Genomic DNA, 23,111 nt, shown 5'->3' with positions numbered 1-23,111 from the left:
TGGACTGAGAGATCATGACCTGAGCCAAAGTCAGATGCTTAACCAACTGAGCCACCCAGGCACCCCTGCTGACCACTGGTTTAATGGGAACCTTGCTTCCAGTGGGGCAGCCCTCGGGGCCCGTCTTCCAGTTGGTGCTGTGTATGAGCCTCAAAGTAGGCATTGCACCATTTTATGAAGCCAGCTTCTTCTAGGTGATGGGACATGTGTTAAGGTCAGTGAATTCAATGGACATGAGTCTGTTTGCACATTTCCTTTGTTCCAAAATATGTCCCTTGTCAGATGAGATGCTGTTTAGAGTACCATGGTGATGGTAAGTTTACAATTGTAAAGCTTGTGGACCAGTCATAAAAGGAAAATACCTTATAAAGTAGGTATATCTGCTGGAAACAGTTAATAGGACTGAGATGCTCAAACCCTGCACATTTCAGAGAAAGACCTGTTTTCATGAGCTCCTGGAAACTGAGCTCTTGGGATGTCCTGACTGATAAAACATTTTCCATGCCATTGTATAAGATCTAAACCTATGTGTTTAATATCATACAGTTATTATGAGCTTAAACTACATGCTGCCTTGACATTGGGAGAGCTCCAAATGGCCTCTCTGCATGTTCCCATCCCCTCTGCTCCTGTGGGGAGCATTCCAGCCAAACCACCCTCCTTATCAAAAGGACCAAGCACAGTTCCTGCTTACCCCTGAGTAGTGAGTTTCAACTCCTGATAGCCTAAAGAATTATTCAAACAAGTCAAGCACATTTTCCTTGGAGAACCAGGGGCCTTCTCAGCCCCAACGTTGATACCACAACGTTGAGCACAGAGGTGCTCACAAAAGAGGGATGGTCCAATGCCCCATGTATAGTACAAGATCCTGCCCACTGTCTCTGTTAATTATCTTTGGGTGGGTGGTGTCCTCGGAACTGTGAGGACCTGTGGCTGTTACCTGCTCTTGAACTCTTCTGTCCAGTTTCGGGGTGTCTTCTGTCTGCCCACCCTCACTCACCAACAATGTGAGGATTGAAACACATGCTGGGTTTTTGAGCAACATTGTACCAGTTTTTCTAGATGGGTTATATGAACAGACATGTATTTTGTGGTGAATACCTATTTTTGCCCTGGATATTCACTGTGTGCCCCTATGACTGACTCCCAATGAAACCCTGAACTCCTGGACTCAGATGAGTTTCCTTGGTTGACACTCATGTGTGTTGTCACACATTGCTGCTGGAGGAATTAAGCATGTCCTATGTGACTTCATGTGCGGCCTGGACTTCTCATTTCCTCTGGACTTTACCCCATGTGCTTACTTCTTTTGTGGATTTTACTTTGTATACTTATGTTACACTGTGTTATGTTATGTAATGAGTCATAAGTGTGAGTTTAACAATCTCTTCATTACTCTCCAAACCTGGGAGTGTGATGGGTTTACTCTCATCCATCCCTGTGAGGTCTGAAGTGATACCCTTCCCTGAAGGAAGGGGCCAGAGAAAATGAACCTGTCATTAGGTAGCTAGCTGGGCTCTCTCAGGAATGATGCTATGCTGGGAACTAAGAGTTGACCTACAGTTTGAGGGCTCATCAATAGTGGAAGTTTTCAGGTGTGCAAGTCTGTTTCTATGGAACCACGCATAGTCTCCAACCTTTGTCATTTTGTATATGGGCCCATACACCCTGCAAGCAGCAGGGTGATTGAATGGATCAGTGTAATGCATGTTGAGACATGCTGCCCAGAATATCCCCCCATCAGAGCCAAGGCCTACTCCTCCAGCTGCTGAGAGTCCTGGCCTGGTGACTCTACCTCCAAGGATTGCCCTCTGCCTGAGTCAGCTGCCTTGCTCAAGGTTATGCCCCCTTCCCAATGGCTGCCTACGTGTGCTCTGGTTAATATGGGACTATAAAGACCTAGCCTCTTTGCCCCAGTGTGGGGAGATGCTGCAGGGCCCTCTTAGCCCTGTAGCTCCTCATACAATAGCCTGAGGCCCTTGCTGTGACTGTATCACACCTGACCTTCTGTTTCTGCTCAACCCTTCCACCTTTCCTTCCTGCAGGTACTGATCCCAAGAGTGCTCCCTAATATCTTCCTTCACACTAATCTCTGTCTCAAAATCTGCTACTCAAGGAATCCTATATGTGACAGAGGTTACCGGAAGTGGGGTCTGAGAAAGTAGCCTCTCATATGGAGTTGTGGAACTGTGCTAACCCCTGGCTGGCTGTTATTATTACTAGTCGTAGGTGGAGCACTGGTAGCCCCTAGCATAGATGGGGTACAGTTGTTAAAACTTGCAGGATGAGTGAACCAGATGGAGGGCCAGTGAAGGGAAATGCACTGGTGGATACAGGGTATGAGTCATTTGAGAAATATGGGAAAAAGAGAATTCTCAAAAATGCAATTGGATGGCTGCATCTGAGAGTAGTCATTGCACTGGGAAGAGATAACAAAGGGCTGAAGGTAATAAATCAGTGGTTAAAGGCTAAGTGTGAAAGCCACATGATCAACCTCCTTGCAGCATTTAAAGAGGCTCCTATCTCCTGCAACCAGAAGGTAGGAAATGCTGAGGACCAGGCCCAGCATGTAATCATAAGGGGGGCCGAGCTCCAGAGCAGATGTTCTCAGCACTACCAGGTCTATTATGCCGCGGTTGAGGCCTTGTTTTGGGAAAGAATAGAATCCTAAGGGATGGGGTACACATGGGTAAATGCACTAAAAACTCTTGACTCCTCAGACTCCCCTGCATTCTCCAGGCCAGGAGCCACGGCCACTCTTTCCTCTTGTGGACTGTATTACAAAGGTGTATTCATCAAGACAGTATGGAACTGGTACAAAAACAGACACTTAGAACAATGGAGCAGAATAGAGAACCCAGAAATGGCCCCACAAATGTATGGCCAACTTATCTTTGACAAAGCAGGAAAGAATATCCAATGGAATGAAGACAGTCTCTTCAGCAAATGGTGTTGGGAAAACTGGACAACGGCATGTGGAAGAATGAACCTGGACCACTTTCTTATACCATACACAAAAATAAACTCAAAATGGATGAAAAACCTAAACATATACAGGAAGCCAACAAAATCCTAGAGGAGAAAGCAGGCAAAAACCTCTTTGACCTCAGGTGCAGCATTCTAACTAGACATGTCTCCAGAGCCAAGGGAAACAAAAGCAAAAATGAACTATTGGGACCTCATCAAGATAAAAAGCTTCTGAATGGTGAGGGAAATAATCAGCAAAACTAAAAGGCAACTGACAGAATGGGAGAAGATATTTGCAAATGACATATCAGGTAAAGGGTTAGTATCCAAAATCTGTAAAGAACTTCTCAAACTCAATACCCAAAGAACAAATATTCCAGTGAAGAAATGGACAGAAGACGTGAACAGACACTTTTATGAAAAATACATCCTGATGGCTAACAGAACATTCAAAAAGTGCTCAACATCACTCACCATTAGGGAAATCCAAATCAAAACCACGATGAGATATCAACTCACACCTGTCAGAATGGCTGAAATTAACAACTCAGGCAGCAACAGATGTTGGCGAGGATGTGGAGAAAGAGGATCTCTTTTGCATTGTTGGTGGGGATGCAAACTGGTGCAGCCACTCCAGAAAATAGTATGGAGGTTCCTCAAAAAACTAAAAATAGAACTATTCTACGACCCAGCAACTGCACTACTAGGTATTTATTCAAAGGATACAGGTGTGCTGTTTTGAAGGGACACATGCACCCCAATATTTATAGCAGCCCTATTGACAATAGCCAAAGTATGGAAGGAGCCCAAATGTCCATCGATGGATGAATGGATAAAGAAGATGCGGTATATATATACAATGGAGTATTACTCGGCAATCAAAAGGAATGAAATCTTGCCATTTACAACTACGTGGATGGAACTGGTGGGTATTATGCTAAGTGAAATTAGTCAGAGAAAGACAAACCTATGACTTCACTCATATGAGGTCTTTAAGACATAGAACAGATGAACATAAGGGAAGGGAAGCAAAAATAACATAAAAACAGGGAGGGGGACAAACCACAAGAGACTCTTAAATATAGAGAACAAACAGAGGGTTATTGGAGGGGTTGTGGGGGTGATGGGCTAAATGGACAAGGGGCATTAAGGAGGGCACTTGTTGGGAGGAACACTGGGTGTTATGTGTAGGGGGTGAATCACTGGATCCTGCTCCTGAAATCATTATTGCACTATATGCTAACTAACCTGGATGTAAACTAAAAACATGAAAAAAAATTAAAAATAATAAAATACTAAAGAAATGTTGAAAATATAAAAGTGGAAAAAGGGATACTAGATAAAAAAATGTATACAATATAAGATAATGTAGAATTTACAGTAAAAACACTAAAAATATAGAGGTAATTTTGTAATGAAAAAGACCTAGTGCTTTGTTTTTTTTTCTTTTTAAATTTTTGTAATGTTTATTTATTTTTGAGAGAGAGAGACAGACAGACAGAGTGTGAGCAGGGGAGGGGCAGAGAGAGAGAGGGAGACACAGAATCCGAATCAGGCTCCAGGCTCTGAGCTGTCAGCACAGAGCTTGATGTGGGTTTCAAACCCACCAACCGAGATCATGACCTGAGCTGAAGCCAGACGCTTAACTGACTGAGCCACCCAGGTGCCCCAAGGCCTAGTACTTTCTAATAGTCTATCTTTCATGTTCTCAATGAGTTTTGAGATACAGACCTACATTTTTAAAATCCTAATTTTCTACTATTGAATTATTTACAGCAAATATTTTTTACTGAGCTGATGTACTAAGAGTGAAGCAAACCCCTTAGACTGCACTGGAGATTTACTTTCCACCATCTTCTGGAATGCCCCACTTAAACCCATGTTGGTAACAGACGAAACAGAAAACCTTTGTCACAGATTCTATCTTGATGTTGGTTAAACTCACAATTTCTCTTTTCCTTCATGTCTTCTTAGAAAGTAATTGCTTGCCTTGAGAAGGAGCTCTGTGCAGGGTCTGGGCCACTCTCATGGCTGCTGTCTCTCTTTGAGGGAGCTGGAGGGCGAGGTGCTCTGGTCCATCTGCCTCAACTACTTGAGAGACCCCGTAGCCATCAGCTGCGATCACGTCTTCTGCTACCACTGCATCATTCAGGTCTGTGACTCTACTGGGCCGCCGTTGCACTGTTCTCTGCAAGCCAGCCTTCAGGGAAGAGTATTTGCCATGTGTGGCAGATGGCCAGACTAGAGGGAAACATCTGGAGGGTGAAGGTAGATGAGGAGAGACAGCCCAGAGAGGATGCACCACTTCAGCGAAAAGCAGAGAAGCTGTGTGGGCTGCATTTGGAGAAGCTCCATTATTACTGCGAGGATGACCAGCAAATACTGTGTGTTATGTGTCGGGAGTCCCAGGAGCGCAGACATCACCCTGAGGTTCTCCCAGAGAAAGCTTCACACCCTTATCAGGGAAGAGTTCTGCCAGACCCTAGCTTCACTCTCATCGCCAAAAAGGTTCTATTATGGTGCCTTTGGGACAAGGTCCAAATTCTTTTTCTATTTAAAAGTATTATCTTGGGAGCCTGGGTGGTTCAGTCAGGCATCTGGCTCTTGATTTCAGCTCAGGTCATGATCTCACTGTTGGTGAGTTTGAGCCCCATGTCAGGCTCTGCACTGACAGCGCAGGGCTTGCTTGGGATTCTCTCTGCTGATGCTCACTCTCTCTCTCCCTCAAAATAAATAAATGAATTTTTAAAAATAAAAATAAAAACATTATATTGAAATGTGACTGACATGTGAAAAGCTGTACATATAAGGGGCACCTGGGTGGCTCAGTTGGTTGAGCGGCCAATTTCGGCTCAGGTCATGATCTCGCGGTTCACAAGTTCAAATCCCGCATCCCATGTCAGGCTCTGTGCTGACAGCTAGGAGCCTGGAGCCTCTTCAGATTCTATGTTTCCCTCTCTCTCTGCCCCTCACACACTCATGCTCTCTCTCAAAAATAAATTAAAAAAGCATTAAAAAATTAAAAGAAAAGCTGTACATATTAATGTACACTCAGTGAGTTTGGAGATAGGCATACACCTGTGAAGCCACCACTATCATCAAGACCACAGACGAATCTCTGACCTCCCTAAGTTTCCTCCTGCCCTGTTTATTATTGTCATTATTTATGTGCATAAAAAGACCACTTAACATAAGATCCTTAAGATACATCCTCTGGGTGCCTGGGTGGCTCAGTCTGTGGTGACAGCTCAGAGCCTGGAGCCTGCTTCAGATTCTGTGTCTCCCTCTCTCTCTGCCCCTCCTCACTTGTGCACATGCTCTCTCTGTCTCAAAAATAAATAAAAAAATTTAAAAAATCTATCCTCTTAGCAAGTTTCAAGTATACAATACAGTGTTGTTGGCTGTAGGTACAATGACCTAGACAGTGTCTCCAGAACTTGTCTGTCTTGTGTAACTGAAACTTTGTAGCCTTGGACCACTGCCTCCAGTTTCCTCCCCTCCAGCGCTGGCACCCGCCTTTCTACTCTCTGCTTCTATGAGTTTGATAAGATTATACAATATTTGTGTTTTGGTGTCTGGCTTCTTTAACTTAGCATAATGTCCTCCAGGATTTCCTTCTTCTTTAAGGCTGAGTAATATTCCATTGTTTGTATGCACCATGTTTTCTTTAGCCAGTCATTCACTGATGGACAGTTAGATTGTTTTCATATCTTGGCTGTTGTGGATAATGCTGTAACACAGTATTATCACACAGGAGTGCAGATACCTTTTTGAGATCCAGATTTTCTTTTCTTTTCTTTCTTTTTTTTTTTTTTTTTGAGAGAGAGCATGCACACGTGTGCAGGCGAGCAAGCAGGGGAGGGACAGAGGGAGAGAGAGAGAGAGAGAGAGAGAGAGAGAGAGAGAGAGAGAGAGAATCCCAAGCAGACTTCACTCTCAGTGTGGAGCTCAACATGGGGCTCGATCTTATGACCCTGGGATCATGACCTGAGCCAAAATCAAGAGTCAGATGCTTAACCGTCTGAGCCACCCAGGTGCCCCCAGACCCTGACTGCAATTCCTTTGGATAAATATTTAGAAGTAAGATCGCTGGATCATGTGGCAGTTATATTTTTTAACCTTTTTAAGGAACATCCACAGTGTTTTCTGTAGTGGCTGCACCAGCTAACAATTTTACCCAGAGTGCAGTAAGTCTCCCTTTTCTGTACATCTTCATCAATACTTATTATCTTGTTGTTTAATGGTAGCCATCCTAACAGGTATGAGGTGAAGGTACAAGGTCTTTAGTGTGGGAAGTTCTTGGTAAAGTGTTACCCTTTGAATTTTGAAAATAAACCTCATTTGTTTCCATATCTTTTTATAATAGTAAGTCTGTCCTGTTGCCTTGTTGTTTTGTTTTCAGAGGCATTTGGATCAGGTCTCAGCTAACAGAATAGTATCTTGCCCTCTTGATAGCATTCCTGGTATGCACCTTCAAACTGTGGTACTCTAGCACGCAGCTGTATAGATGTCTTTCAGAACGTAATCTCAGGGAAAATATTATTGCCTTAGAGGTGCTAGTATGTTTCCTCCTGTTTGCTAAGGAAGGATTATGCAATCAGTCCTCTTTTCTCCTTGGCTGACAGGAATCTTAAAACCAATTTAGACATCCTCTCAATAATTTGTAGTTACTGTATATGCTTTCCTTCACTTTTTGTTTCAATTTTCTGTTCTATTTATAGGTTATTAATTAGTTTATTTTTTAATTAAAACAATTTTTTAAATGCTTATTTTATTTTATTTTTTGAGAGACAGAGAAAGAGACAGAGTGTGAGCACGGGAGGGGCAGAGACAGAAACGGACACAGAATCCAAAGCAGGCTCCAGGCTCTGAGGTGTCAGCACAGAGCCTGATGTGAGGATTGAACTCATGGACCGTGCACTCATGATCCGAGCCAAAGTCAGGTGCTTAACTGACTGAGCCACCCAGGTGCCACTGTTAATAATTAGTTTAAATATAAATTGTCTATATTTTTGATGGAAAGGGACTATAAGTATAAATAAGAAGCACACTGTAAGTTGTAGTATTTAAAAAATTTTTTTTTCAACGTTTATTTATTTTTGGGACAGAGAGAGACAGAGCATGAACGGGGGAGGGGCAGAGAGAGAGGGAGACACAGAATCGGAAACAGGCTCCAGGCTCTGAGCCATCAGCCCAGAGCCTGACGCGGGGCTCGAACTCACGGACCGCGAGATCGTGACCTGGCTGAAGTCGGACGCTTAACCGACTGCGCCACCCAGGCGCCCCTGTAAGTTGTAGTATTAATGAAAATAAATTATTGTTTTATCTCAATTCTAAGAAACTGCTCTAAGCTAGCATAGCAGTGATGTTGCTTCTTGTTTGTTAACTAGGACAGAAAGCATTCTGCATCCACATGACCATTATTATGCTGCTGAAGGTCCAATGTGTCTGACTTCACTCGGGAATCACTTTGTATCTCTCTTTTCTCATTGAGGGCATTTTCATCTTCATCTTGAGACCATCTGTGTTAATTTCATAGGTGAAATTTTAAATCATCTGAAGATTCTGAAGGGGGACTGAGACAGGATCCAGAATTTTCAGTCAACAGGAGAAGATGAGGTTCAGGCCCTGCTGGTGAGAGAAGTCTCTGTGGCATTAGGGTAGTGGCAGTGTGGGGGGATATTGAGGAATGGGGAGGGCGTGACCACGGGAATCCCTTTTGTGGACTCATCCCCAGAAGACCTCACACATGTCCTCATAACTCCTCCCTCCCAGAAGAAGTCCTTTCCTCTCTCTGCCTTTACTGTAGACAGAATTCCAGAGTCAGAGGCAGGACATCATGTCAGTGTTTGAACAGGGCCACCAGTTCCTGAGAGAAAGGGAGCTGGACCTACTGGACCTGCTGGAAAGGATAGAGCAAGAGCTCGCCCATGGGAGGAACAGCCATGTCACCAAGAGCTCAGAGGACGCCGTCCGGCTTGGAACCCTCGTTTCCGAGTTGGAAAAAATGGCTCAGCAGCCTGCAGTTGAGCTTTTGCAGGTGAGGAGCAAACTACATTATACTTGCATCCTCTTGCTGTAAGCTGCGATTTGGCCCTAGTTAGCATGAGATTTGGACCAGAAGTCAAGAGAGAAGAAAGTTTTATTATCATTTTTGAGGACTTTCATAACCCGTAATCAGCTAATCAATAGGTTTTAAGTCCTAAATTGAGTGGGCAGGGGAGAGTAATATACACAGACCACACAGTAGATAGTAACCTGTAGCTTACAATGACAACAAAAAATCAAGTGTGAACTCTTGTGGTCAGAATGGAGCCCACGGAGACAGAGGTTTAGCAGGGAGGCTTTTGTGAAAGAAGACATGTTTAATGTTGGCCTTGAAAAAAATGCAAACATTTGGGTTGGCAGAAAGGAGGAGCTGAAGCTCAGTGAGGGAGCACTGGTGAGGGTTAGTTCGTGGGCTGTTATCACATGCTGCTGCAGGTACTGAGAGAGCACTGTTGAGGGTTAGTACACGGTCTGTGATCACACGGTGGTGAAGATACTGAGGAAGTACTTTTTAGGGTTAGTACGCAGGCTGTGATCACAGGCTGTGCAGGGACTGAGGGAGCACTGGTGGGGGTTAGTACACCGGATGTGATCACACGGTGGTGAAGATACCGAGGGAGTACTTTTTAGGGGTAGTACGTGGGCTGTGATCACATGCTGTTCAGGTAACAGAGACCACTGCTGAGGGTTAGTATGCAGGCTGTGATCACATAGTGGTGAAGGTACTGAGGGAGTACTTTTGAGGGTTAGTACACAGGCTGTGATCACACACTGTGCATGAACTGAGGGAGCACTGGTGAGGGTTAGTACGCCGGATGTGATCACAGGCTGTGCAGGGACTGAGGGAGCATGGTGGGGGTTAGTTCATTGGCTGTGATCACATGCTGGTACGGGTACTGAGAGAGCACTGTTGAGGGTTAGTACGCGGTCTGTGATCACATGGTGGTGAAGATACTGAGGGAGTACTTTTTAGGGTTAGTACGCAGGCTGTGATCACAGGCTGTGCAGGGACTGAGGGAGCACTGGTGAGGGTTAGGTATGCAGGCTGTGATCACACGCTGTGCATGAACTGAGGGAGCACTGGTGAGGGTTAGTACGCAGGCTGTGTTCGCACGCTGTGCAGGGACTGAGGGAGCATTGGTGGGGGTTAGTACGCGGCTGTGATCACATAGTGGTGAAGGTACTGAGGGAGTACTTTTGAGGGTTGGTACGCAGGCTGTGATCACACGCTGTGCATGAACTGAGGGAGCACTGCTGAGGGTTAGTACGCCAGATGTGATCACAGGCTGTGCAGGGACTGAGGGAGCTCTGGTGAGGGTTAGTTTGCAGGCTGTGATCACAGGCTGTGCAGGGAGCACTGGTGGGGGTTAGTACGCGGGCTCTGATCACACGCTGGTGCAGGTAATGGGGAGCACCGATCAGGGTTAGTACACCGGCTGTGATCACAGGCTGTGCAGGGACTGAGGGAACACTGGTGGGGGTTAGTTCGTGGGCTGTGATCACACACTGTGCACGAACTGAGGGAGCACTGCTGAGGGTTAGTACGCCGGATGTGATCCATGCTGGTACAGGTAATAGGGAGTACTGGTGAGGGTTAGTATGCAGGCTGTTATCACATGCTGGTGCGGGTACTGAGAGAGGACTGTTGAGGGTTAGTACACGGTCTGCTATCACATGGTGGTGAAGATGCTGAGGGAGTACTTTTTAGGGTTAGTACTCAGGCTGTGATCACAGGCTTTGCAGGGACTGAGGGAGCACTGCTGAGGGTTAGTACGCCGGATGTGATCACAGGCTGTGTAGGGACTGAGGGAGCACTGGTGAGGGTTAGTTTGCAGGCTGTGATCACAGGCTGTGCAGGGACTGAGGGAGCTCTGGTGAGGGTTAGTTTGCAGGCTGTGATCACAGGCTGTGCAGGGACTGAGGGAGCTCTGGTGGGGGTTAGTACACCGGATGTGATCACACGGTGGTGAAGATACCGAGGGAGTACTTTTTAGGGTTAGTATGCGGGCTGTGATCACACAGTGGTGAAGGTACTGAGGGAGTACTTTTGAGGGTTAGTACGCAGGCTGTGATCACATGCTGTGCAGGGACTCAGGGAGCACTGGTGGGGGTTAGTTTGCAAGCTGTGATCACACGCTGGGGCAGGTACCAAGGACCACAGGACCAGGAAGACAGGATCAGCACACAGACACCCGGGAGCCACACTTTCTTGGGTGTCTGGTTCACTGAGGGGACATTAATTGGAGAATGAGCTGGATAGAATGGGGTTCCTTGTGCAGAGGTTTTCCTACATAGGCTGAGACTTGGATGGGACCCTTAACAGATGAAGTAAAGTTCCCTGGATGGAAGATTCTGGAGGTCAGGGAAAAAGGCAGTGGGAGGGTTTTGTGCCTCTAAACCGATAGCATCCATGGGGACAGAGCAGGTGTGGGCCCATGAGAATGGCTTGTACCTGGATGTCGTGCACCTGCTCCCTGATGTGCCCCCCAGGTGGAAACGGCACTCCCTCCTGGGAGGCTATTGTCCATGTCAGTGTCTGTTTTCTCTTTCCTTCCAGGACCTGAGTGACGTCATAAGCAAGTAAGTACTGATGGCCTTTTTTGTTGTTGTTGTCTTTAAACAACTCAGGTGTCCGTTTGTTTTCTCTCTTTCTCAAATTATTGAAATTTGACAAGGGTAGAAGGAGGATTATTTGAAGAAATCTCTAGTGAGGTGGGCGGAGGATGCCCAGGGAAGGCGGAGGGACTTCTGCACAAATTCCTATTGTGGAGCTCATGTTAGGGCCGTGGGGGGCTGAGAGACGTGGCGTGGGGGGTGTACGGGGGTACATTCGAGAGGTTTCAGGATCCATGTTTGCTTCCAAAGCCCAGTTTTCACTTCCTCCAGTTCGTGCCTGGTTCCCTGCATCCTGTAGGGCACATTTACGCAGGACACTGTCCCCTGCTCTCCGCTGGCGCAGAGGGGGACACTCCCACAGGCCTGGGGGCAGTGATTCCCCTGCAGTGCCTGCCCCGGATGCGCCACACTGACAGCTTCCAAGTCCCACCCACACCGGACGCAGGAGCTTTGGAACAGACAGACTCTAAACTGAGAATTTGCTGCTGCACAGGTGGTATCCAGGGACGCCTGGGTCTCTGGGCTTCTCTGTGTATGTTCTGTGGGCTGCACGCTGGGCCAGCAGGAGGAAATCCCAGCAGGTGGCCAGATTGTGGCTGGGGACACAGGGCACACACATCAGGGACGAGCAATGACATAAGAAATGAGTGTAATAGTTTTGCCCTGAAGGATTTTGTTTGCTATCAGTCAAATTATTCCAGCTTTCTTTTTGATTAGGCAGGGCATTTCTTTCTTTCTTTCTTTTATAATCTTCATTTATTTGAGAGAGAGAGAGAGAGAGGAGAGAGAGTGCATAAGTGGGGGAGGGGCAGAGACAGAGGGAGATACAGAATCCGAAGTAGGCTCCAGGATGTGAGCTGTTGGCACAGAGCCTGTCGGGGCTCAAACCCACAAACTGTGAGATCATGACTTAAGCAGAAGTCCGGTGTTTAACTGACTGAACCACTCAGGTGCCCCTGTTATTTTTTTTAAGTTTGTATTTAAATTTCAGTTAGTTAACATACAATGTGATAGTAGTTTCAGGAATACAATAGACTCACTTAGTGAAGTCAGAGGGTACAAAATCAGTGTACAGAAATCAGTTGCATTTGTATACACCCATAACAGAGGAGCAGAACGAGAAATCAAGGAATTGATCCCATTTACAATTGCAAGAAAAACCATAAGATACCTAGGAATAAACCTAATCAAAAAGATGAAGAACTTGTGCTCTGAAAACAGTTTTTTTTTAATTTCTCTTATAAGGAACAATTTTATTTTTGAATAAATCCACTCTATTTTTTATTAGAAAATGTAGTTTTTATATATTCTACTTTTTTCAAAAGCATTTGCATAGGTGGTCAAAATAATGTCCTTAAATTTAATTTCCTTTTTATATCTAAATATTTTTTATTTATTTTTTTTTTGAGAGAGAGAGCATGAGAGAGAGAGAGAGGGAGGGAGAGAGAGAGAATCCTAAGCAGGCTCCATGCTGCAGTGCAGATCTTGAAGTGGGGCTTGATCCCACAACCCTGGGATCATGACCTGAGCTAAAATCAAGAGTCAGATGCTCAACCGACTGAGCCACCCAGGTGCTCCTGAATATTTTTCATTTCTTATTTGGTGTATTTGTACTTTTGTCTCCTCTATTACCTGCTTTCCCCCCCTATAGTTAATGATTTTTTTTGTCTATGAGCCCCACTTTTGACATACACCACAATTTCCAGTGTATAGTATTTTATTATTATTGTTTTCTAGATATTTTAAAATTCTGACTTTGATTTACTCTTTAACATAAGATTTGTTTAAGAAAGTGGATATTTGTTGAAAGGGGGGGGCGACTCCATCTTGTTCTGTGTCCTTCACCTTGACCACGCCTCCTCCCCTTGAGCACACCCCCCCCCTCACCTGCCTAACAGGACTGGGACCCTTCCCCAGCCAATCGGCTGAGGCCACAGCCATTATCTCACCAACTGCCCCTAGGCCCCAATAAAACCTTTGTCCTTTTGAAACTCGCTCTCTCTCCCAGGTATCTCACCGCTGCATCGGTGCAGGTAGGGGATTGAGCTGAGCTAGCTCGAATAAAGGCTCTTTTGCTTTTACATCGGACTCGGCTCCCTGGCGGTCTTTGGGGATCACAAATTCTGGGCATAACATTTGTCAGTGGCATTACTCTTGTTTTTCTTTTGTTTTGTTTGTGTTTCATAGTTTTTAAATCTCATGAACAGACAAGGTTGTTGATCTTTCCACCTTTTGGACTTTGTTGAGGCATTCTGTGTTTACATGTTGTAAATTTTTGTGACAGTTCCAAACACTGGAAAAGAAGGTGCATCTTGCATGTGCTTGGAATAGGATTTGATTTATCTCCAGGAGGGTTCCCTTAGTAAATTTGTTATTAAGGTGTTTTGTATCGATACTTACTTTTTGACTTCTCAATATGTCATGGACTAAGAGAGGTCAAAGATTCCTACTAGTAATGAGTTCTTACCCATTTTTTAATTATGATAGTTTTTGCTTTTCTACATTTTGATGCTTTTTTTCTCCTGTGGGACGTTTGATGGGAGTTATATCTTAATTGTGGATTATAATATTCTTAGTAACATAAAAATACTTTCTGTTGTCTTATTTAATATATTTCCACCTTGAATTCAATCCTTTCTGATAATAAGGTCAAGATCTCGTGTTTCTTTCATTTTGTATTTAGCTTATATATTTCTGCTCAGCTATATATATGTCTTAAATTGAAAGCCTTTTTAAAATTAAAATGTAAAGTTCTGTTTTAATTTTAACTTATCTGGTGTGTATCCTCAGGTAATTTCTTTAGAAGTTGAAATATTAGTAGCATGTTTCAAAGAACTTCCAAGACAGGAAGTGGCTTTCTCTCTCTTTAACATGATACACAACTGGTACAGTGGTGCGTACAGAGTACCTGGTTATGGCCCTTTCTTCAGAGCTCTGGACATCACACTGTTGGGCTCTGATGCGGGACTGGCCTCCTGGAGGTGCCACTTTGCTCCCAACCCTGTGGTGTGTGGTTGTTGTGTGTGCATGAGTGTACATGGATGTGGGAGACCCTCCTTTCGTCAGTAGTTCCTGCAGTGCCTCTGTCTTTTCCAGATACCCCTGGAAGAAGCTCTGGATTGAAAAGTGCTGTCAGTGCTGCAATCAAAAGGCAGGTAGAAGACTTTTCAGATAAACTTCTTTCTTTAGAGAAAGGACTCAGAAGATTCAATGATAAGGGAATGGGTGGAGGAAGAAGTTCTGAGCCTAGAAAATCCCTTTTCTTTCTCTGTAGTGCTTATCCTTAGGATTCAGCTCTGGCCTTGGGTCCTCATAGCTCCTTGCTTGTATCCAGGCCATTCACACCAGGCCGGGGACACTGGAGAGGGAGAGTCAATCTGTCCAAACCAGGGAGTCTGTCCACATGGCAGTGTAAGGGTGTTACCTGGATTGAGGGAGAGTCAGAGTAGGTCCCAGAGCAGATAAAAAGGTGTTTTGCACCTAGAAATGAAGAAAAAGAATTTCGGGAAGCTATGGATAACACGTGATACAGTTTTGGAGTGGTGGCGGTCCAGAGCTGATGGCCAAGAAAGAATTCTTGAGATGTCTTTGGTGAAAAAGGTGATTTTATTAAAGCGCGGGGACAGGACCTGTGGGCAGAAAGAGCTGTCCCAGGACCATGAGAGAGACTTCTTATATACTTGGGAGTTGGGGGAGGTAAAGTCAGGGTGAAGTTTCCAAAGTGATTTTCATATGTTAAAGAAGACTCATGGGATCTGGGAGACCCAGCTGTCCTCAAGCTAAGATTGTTTCCCTTTAGCAAAGCATCAGCATTAAGACAGTAGGGGGTTCCTGGAGGAATGTTATACTCTGCCTGCCTCAAGTATTTGTCAAAGGGCTGCAGGTTCTAAGGAAACTTAACTTTTATCTGCCATTTCCCACATTAACATGGATGCATGGATAACCCTCAGGGACATTATGCTGAGTGAAATAAGATGGTTACAAAATGCCAAGTCATGTATGATTCTACTTCTAGGAGTTCCCTAAAGTGATCAAATCCTTAGGAATGGAGAGTAGGGTGGCTGCCAGGGGTCAGGAGGAGGGGGAATGAAGGTTGTGGTTTTATGGGTATAGAGTTTTGGTTTTGCAGGATGAAAACATTCTGAAAACTGGTTGCACAACAATGTAACTACACTTAACCCTGCTGAACCATGCACCTAAAATGCTAAAGATGGTAAATTTTATGTTACTTTATCATATTAAAAAATAAAACAGTAAAAAGAATACTGGGGGAATTCATCTCCAAGAGGTCTCTTAGCAAGTGGGAAAAAGTAGTGTGATTTAGGCCGAGAAGTTTAAGAGCACAGAGAACATGCTTTAAGACTGCGTGATGAAGCAGCAGGTGTGAGCAGCAGAGGTACGTGCATGAGCCATGGGGTCTGGACAACTCCGTGTGTCTTCTGCACCGACTTCTCTATGTCGCTTGGGCTTCATTGTGCCTGGCCAGCTTTTATAGTAGTGTCAGCTGGCAGTAAGAGAACTGGACCTAGAAGATGTGATGCCAGGATTGCTTACTATCTTTTTCTTCTTTCACTCTAGGAAAATTGAGGAGGGATCTGGAGTATAAGACCAGTGAGTATCTGGAGGGGATAATGACTGATGCTCACCCCAGAGTAAACTCTCCTTCTCCAAATTACAGTTTTCCTGTAAATCTTCCCTTATGGATCAGCTCTTTATTTTTTTTAAACGTTTATTTATTATTAAGAGACAGAGATAGAGCATGTGCATGGGAAGGGCAGGAAGAGGGAGACACAGAATCCAAAGCAGGCTTCAGGCTCTGAGCTGTCAGCACAGAGCCTGATGCGGGGTTTGAACTCACAAACTGCAAGATCATGACCTGAGCTGAAGTCGAACGCTTAACAGACGGAGCCACCCAGGCGCCCCTGGATCAGCTCTTTAAACAGGAATGTCTTTGGGGCGCCTGGGTGGCGCAGTCGGTTAAGCGTCCGACTTCAGCCAGGTCACGATCTCGCGGTCCGTGAGTTCGAGCCCGCGTCGGGCTCTGGGCTGATGGCTCGGAGCCTGGAGCCTGTTTCCGATTCTGTGTCTCCCTCTCTCTCTGCCCCTCCCCCGTTCATGCTCTGTCTCTGTCTGTCCCAAAAATAAAACGTTGAAAAAAAAAATTAAAAAAAAACAAAACAGGAATGTCTTTGTGGTAGCTAATGTACCTGAATTCTTTGTCCTGAGGTCTCAGAGCTCATCCTTCCCCAGCGTTTCTCAGCCATAAAGATCCCAGCCCCTTCCTTCTTTTCCTCCCTGGAATTCTCTCCCTGGCTTCTCCCCACCCTCTGGAAGGTATGAGCACAAGGTCTAAGATTTCTGTCCTGGTCCCTGAAGGGAGTCTCCTACCCTTGTCAGAAAGGCCTCAGAACCCACAGGGAAAATCTCCTTTGATATCTTATGATGCCATAACTTTATCCCCGTGTCCCCACAGCGAGGATCGTCCTGAATTCCCAGCCAGCCAATGGCTGCCTCTCAGTGTCTCCCAGTGAGAAAAGCCTGATATTCACTGGTTTGTGGATGAACAAATACCAACATGGTTGGAGATTTGACCCTGAGCCTGGAGTGCTGGTCAGTAGGGGCTTCACGTGGGGCAAAGTGTGCTGGGAGGTGAGGGTGGACAGGATATGGTGGGGGCCAGAGGAGGAAGATGCAGTGTGTTACTGGGGTGGAGCCAGAGACATGTTTGGCACTAGCTACCTGGGTGGGTTAGTGGGCACCCCTGGTGGTTACAGTCCCACCGGGTACAGAAATGAGAATGAAAATGGAATATGGCTGAAATTCTGCCTGGTGGGGATGGCCAGAGAGTAGGTGGTGAGGAGAGGGTGTCTCGCCTTCACCCCTGAGGAGGGGTTCTGGACCTGCAGCTCTCCTCAGCTGGGGTGTATGTAGGTACCAGTCTCGAGCCTTTCCAGATCCTGTCATGTTGTCCAAGGCAGACTGGAGTTGCTCTGGATTATCATGGTGGGAAGGTGACCTTTACCAATGCCAGGACTCAGGAGTTAATCTACAAGTTCTTCTCTTCCTTCATGGGGAGAGTTTTCCCTTTCCTGTAGCTTGACTGTATGAGAGGCAGACTCACGCTGAGGCTCTAAGACAAGGTCTCATTTGGCCTGTATTCCTCTGTGTCATTCCCAACTTCCCACTCAGCTAGACTGTCTGTCTGGGCTTCCAAACACCCTTAGATCATGGGACCAGCACGGTGGAGGCAGAAGTCCCTGATCCTTTCCACTTGGTCTCTAAAATAGGGATGACACTCATCTGCCCTTTCTGCAGACTTAGGGTTGGAATGTCTTCAAAGCACTTATTAAAATATATGTTCTTGTTAATGTTTTTCTTCTGTTGCCTTTGATTTGGTCCTTCATCCGCCACTGAGATAAAGGTATGAGAACGAGTGTGAGTGTCCTAGGGTTGCAGCCTCTGCCCCTAAGAATAGTGGTCACAACATCCCTATCAGTTCTAAATCGTAAATATTTCGATGAAATTCATGCCTGATTGACAGTTGATGTATTCTGAGGTTTGAAATATCTGGGGTCAGTATGGGCTCATTTACTTCTATGTTCTTAACCGTTTTCTCAACAGAAAGTGGGGAGGGGAAACCCTGAGGTTCAGGAAGGTATGAGTTTTTGGAAGCAAGTCTTAGTTGGATTTTGAGATTGTAGAAACAGATATTAAGGTAAAATTATTAGTCTTAGCTATAAGCAGAAAACAAATCTGGCTGTTTTTAGAGGAAGGGAAATCTATTAAACGATATGGGGGGGTACCTAGAGGGAAGGAGACCCTGTCTACTGGCTTTCACATTCTGGAGGCAGTACCGTGTTACCAGGAAGAGCCTGGGTAAGAGACAATATGGTAGCTGCAGCCAGAGGGAGTAAGGCAGAGGGGTCATGAGAGCCTGAGGTGATTGTCATGTTGTCAGGATGTGAATGGGATGCACAGTGCTTTAGTGCAAGCTGGCAGATAGTGGGTAGGATACAGGGAGAGCAGTGGAGGAAAAAGAAGCAATGAATATGGAGCTGGAGCTGGAGACGTGTTTAGGAGTGGCTATCTTAGTGGATTCATAGGCATTACTGATGAGTATACAGAAATAAGAATGAAGAGTTGAGGAAGAAATGGTCTCAGGGAGTTAGTGGGTACTTTTTCATGTAATTAACTCCTACACCAAAATCTGGCAGAAGTGCACCAGATTGCCAGGTATAGAGTACCTGCCTTTGCCCCAGCAACAAGGGATATTGGGCAAGCATTTTCAGCTTCTGCAGTAGGAGGTGGTCTCATTGGGACTCATGGAGGTTAGCATTCTCAAGACATGGGAGCAGAGGCTGGTTGCCTAAGTGACAACTTAAACTTCCAGGTTTGGGAGATGTGAGGAAATCTGCTATGATAGTTCAGCTGTGTAAGAACATTGTGTTGAAAAATATGACCAAACAACACAAGATTCCTATATTCTGCATCTGTATCTACAAGCAGAATTCTGTATTCTGCATCTGTATCCGTATGTACAAGCAGGTGCAGACAGACTACCAACAGTGTACATGGAAGTCCTTCATATGGAAGAGACAAACCAATTTCTTCTATATGAGGAGTGGCCAAGGGTTATAACCAGTATACTCTATCCTGTGTTCCTAGGGTGCATTCACGCATTTATCCTCTACCCCCTCTTCATGGGAAGGTATCCCATTGCGCCTTGTCACTCCTTAGAGAAGGAGTGTTGACGCCTGTATTAAATCTGATGTTTCATGAATGGCTCTTTTCACTTTCACAGCTGAAGAATCAGGCATCTCTCAAGGTAAGTGTTATGGTTAGGGTTAATGTTAGGGGTCAGTGTAAGGTTTAGGTCATGCTCCCAATCCCCCTTGGTGCACGAGGGCTTCACGAATGTGCCCCATCTGCTCCCCTTTATCCGCGATGTAGCGGTGATATTCCTTTTAATTCAGATGTTTTCTTTCGCGCCTGGGTGGCTTATTGGGTTAAGCGTCCACTTCATCTCTGGTCATGGTCTCTTGTTTTCTGGTTTTGAATCCTAGGTGGCCTTTGTACTGATGGCTCTGTATCTGGAGCCTGCTTCACATACTGTCTCTCTCTCTCTCACTGCCCATGCCCTCTTGTGTTCTGTCTTTGTCTCTTTCAAAAATTAGTGTACCTAAAAACATTTTCAATCAGATATTTCCTGGTTGGTTCTTTTCACTTTCATTCCTGAAGAGGCAGGTATCTGTCTTGTCCATTGTTCTTTTGTTATCTTTGACATAGCTGACGAAATATACGACATTTCCCCAACCAGCATTGGGGACGTGCAGCATTTCTTCTACAAACCAGACACCTCTCAACCACTGTATCACTGCATTCCTCTATCACATCCATGCTCCCAGAAACTGGACTGTAACTGTGGACAGTAGCACTGCCCCATAGTCTTCAGATGGTATTTCAGGAGGTTCTTCATTCACATCTTTGTTTACCTGAGTGTCTTGTGACATCTTCTCTCCTTTTTTCCACTAGGCCACTGCTATGATGCCCGACAAGGAACCCGAAGCAGAGAGGGATCCAGGAGCAGCCTAGCTACTGCTTGGCTCCCACAAAATGGTCACCATGGAACTCTTTATGGAAGAGGAGAAAACACCACCACCGCCACCACCACCACTGTTTCATAACCCTGCACTGAATGTGGACACAACAACCACCCACCCCCAAAAGGAAACTCTGCCAGGGTACATGTATAGTACCTATGGCGTTGGTCAAGTATTTTGGATCAATAAGTTAGGTTGTACTTTCAATTGGTAAGTGTACATCTAAATGCCTCAGAGGAGAATTTATTCTCCGGGGTCACCCCAACCTAAATTGTTGGCCCATACAGAGATCTTTTGTCCCTATTGGTTGTATTGATGTTGCCTCTTTGAGCCAGTGAATTAAAGCTCCATAGGGTCTTCTTGTCCTATTCCCACCTCTTCACAGGAAGGTCCATTTCACCAACTGGAAGAGAGAGTAAAACCCTCGTGTGGCCATTCATATGTGTCACTATTTAGGGAACAAGTGATTATGCTACTTTTGCACGGTCAGGATACCATGGCCATTTCACAAATGTCCCTGGGCAGGTGGGCCTCTAAAACTACAAATTCTAGAGGTGATTTTATTGGTAAACAGGAGGGGTTTGTGTTCGTTGAGTTCCTTTTACTTCTTTTCATCTTTCCTTGATTGCCTATCTGTGTCGGGTCAACAATTGGTTTGATATTGACTTTACAGTTAGGTTATTTTTATCTTCTTGTTAACCATCCGTGGTTATCCGCTCTGACAGGAGCTTATGCGAGGGCAAATATTTCTTGTTGCACATACTAGCATTATTGCTTGTATTGTGAAATTCACCCAGTCGTAACTTAGGAGTTGGTTGTGTATTTTTGGTACTCAGTTCTTAAGATCATATACCGATGCCTGAGCCCTACTACGAATGCTCATCACCACAGCCCTAACAGCTGCCTACAGTACGTGAATCATATTTTTTCGCCCTTCTAGGACAGCCTCGATACACCTACTTGGCAATGCAGGGTTGTAATGCTTGAACCCCTCATTGGCGATGGAGGGTTGTCACGCTTGCACCCCGCACATTGGCAAGGGAGTAGTGATGCCACTACTAAATCTGACATTTCCTGAATACCTTTTTATACTGTCAGAGCTGAAGAAGCAGTCATATGTTAAGGTTAGTGTTAGGGTTGGGGTTACGATTAGAGTTAGAGTTAGGGGTTAGGGTAAAGGTTATGTCACACTTACATCCCCCCTTAGGTGCGGGAGGGAGGCACTCATGCACCTTGCCACCCCTCAGCATGGGAGGGGTCATCCATGTGCCAGACCCCCCCTCCCCCCTCAGCGAGGGAGTAGTGATGCCACTATTAAATCTGACGTTTCATGAATGGGTCTTTTCACTTTCATAGCTGAAGAAACAGCATCTCTTATGATGAGGGTTAGGGTTTGGATTACCCTGAGGGTTAGGGTAAGGGTTAGGCCATGCTTGCACCCCCCATTTGGCAAGGAAGGAAGGTCACACCTGACCCCCGGCACCCTTGTTGTGGAAGGGTGTTCACGCATGCACCCTGCCCCCCACTCCCCCACCCCAAGAGGGAGTAGTGATGCCACTATTTAATGTGTTGTTTTATGAATGGCTCTTTTCACTTTCACAGCTGAAGAAGCAGGCATCTCTTAAGGTTAGTGTCATGGTTAGGATTGCCATTCATGGTTAGGGTAAGGGTTAGGTCACGCCTGTACCCTCCCTGGGAACGGGAGGGCGTTCACAGAGGCGGCACACCTCTGGAGGGTGTTCACTCTTACGACCCGGACCCTTCAGGGGGGAGGGTGTTGACATATGCGCCTGCACCCCTCTGGTGTGGGAGGGTGTTCACTCATGGGCTCACCCCCCTCTCCTGGCAGAATAGGTGGTTCATGCATGTGCCCTGCCCCCCTGTGGCACTGGAGGGGGTCACCCATGCACAGCATCACCACTCAGCGAGGGAGTAGTGATGCCACTATTAAATCTGACGTTTCATGGATGGGTGTTTTCACTTTCACAGCTGAAGAAACAGGCATCTCTTAAGGTAAGGGAAGGATTGCCATTACAGTTACTGGTTAGGCTAAGGGTTAGGTCATGGTTGCTCCCCGCCTCGGCATGGGAGTGTTTCACGCATTACCCCACCATCTTCAGCCTGGAGGGTGTTCACCCTTTCTCCCCGCCCTGCCCCCTCAGAGCAGGAAAATATTGAGGCATGTGCCCACTCCAATTCCATATGGGAGGGCGTTCACGCATGCGCAGATCCCCCCCTTCAGGACAGAAGATTGTTTACACATGTGCACCATCACCCCTTGGTGCGGGAGGGTGTTCTCTCATGGGCACACCGCATCTCCCGCACTGGAGATGGTTCAGGCATGTGCCCCACCCACCTCAGTATGGGAGGGTGTTTACACAAGCGCACAGCCCCTCCTTGGTGTGGGAGGAAGTCACCCATGCAGAGCACCACCCTTCAAGGAGGGAATAGTGACGCCACTATTAAATGTGACGTTTCATGAATGGTTCTTTTCACTTTCAAAGCTGAAGTAGCAGACATCTCTTAAGTAAGATTTAGGGTTAGAATTACCATTAAGAATTAGGGTAAGGGTTAGGTCATGCTTCCACACCCCCTTGCCGCTAGAGTGTATTCACGCAATAGTACCGCCCCTCAGCGCAGGGGATATTCACTAATGTGTTCTGCCCCCTTCAGCCCAGGAGGGTGTTCACACATGCACCCCATCCCCTTCTGCTTGGGAGCACGTTCATGAATTTGCACATTTGCACAACCCCCCCCACAGTGAGGGTGGGCTTTGGCACATGCACCCTGTCCCTCGGCATGGGAGGTGGTTCACACATGCTCCCACCCCCTCCGTGAGGGAGGGTGTCACCCATGAACAGCACCACCCCTCTGAGAGGG

The 23,111-nt window shown here is 45.9% G+C and overlaps 1 protein-coding gene across 3 annotated transcripts in view; it reads left to right on the top strand.

Annotated features, from left to right (window-relative positions):
- The window catches only part of LOC101084270 (tripartite motif-containing protein 26-like), a 38,030-nt gene extending 15,831 nt beyond the window's left edge, over window positions 1–22,199 (top strand). Inside the window, exons 4-13 of one of the 3 annotated variants that reach the window (XR_006597459.1) lie at window positions 4,942–5,119; window positions 8,507–8,601; window positions 8,777–9,007; window positions 11,573–11,595; window positions 14,728–14,786; window positions 16,210–16,242; window positions 17,105–17,241; window positions 19,433–19,456; window positions 20,164–20,441; window positions 21,834–22,199. Coding sequence is in view for 1 of the 3 variants with exons in the window: in XM_045057007.1 (XP_044912942.1) it covers window positions 8,807–9,007; window positions 11,573–11,595; window positions 14,728–14,786; window positions 16,210–16,242; window positions 17,105–17,241; window positions 19,433–19,456; window positions 20,164–20,223 (537 nt within the window). In the remaining 2 variants the exon portion in view is untranslated. Of the gene's footprint in view, window positions 1–4,941; window positions 5,120–8,506; window positions 8,602–8,776; window positions 9,008–11,572; window positions 11,596–14,727; window positions 14,787–16,209; window positions 16,243–17,104; window positions 17,242–19,432; window positions 19,457–20,163; window positions 21,567–21,833 lie in introns of those variants that run through there. The other 2 variants (XR_006597460.1, XM_045057007.1) reach the window with 2 other exon arrangements.
- Window positions 22,200–23,111: the final 912 nt, after the last annotated feature.

This window comes from Felis catus, chromosome B2, assembly GCF_018350175.1.
Source record: "Felis catus isolate Fca126 chromosome B2, F.catus_Fca126_mat1.0, whole genome shotgun sequence".
In the NCBI taxonomy this organism is placed as follows: domain Eukaryota; kingdom Metazoa; phylum Chordata; class Mammalia; order Carnivora; family Felidae; genus Felis; species Felis catus.
This window is presented reverse-complemented; position numbering and strand designations above follow the sequence as displayed.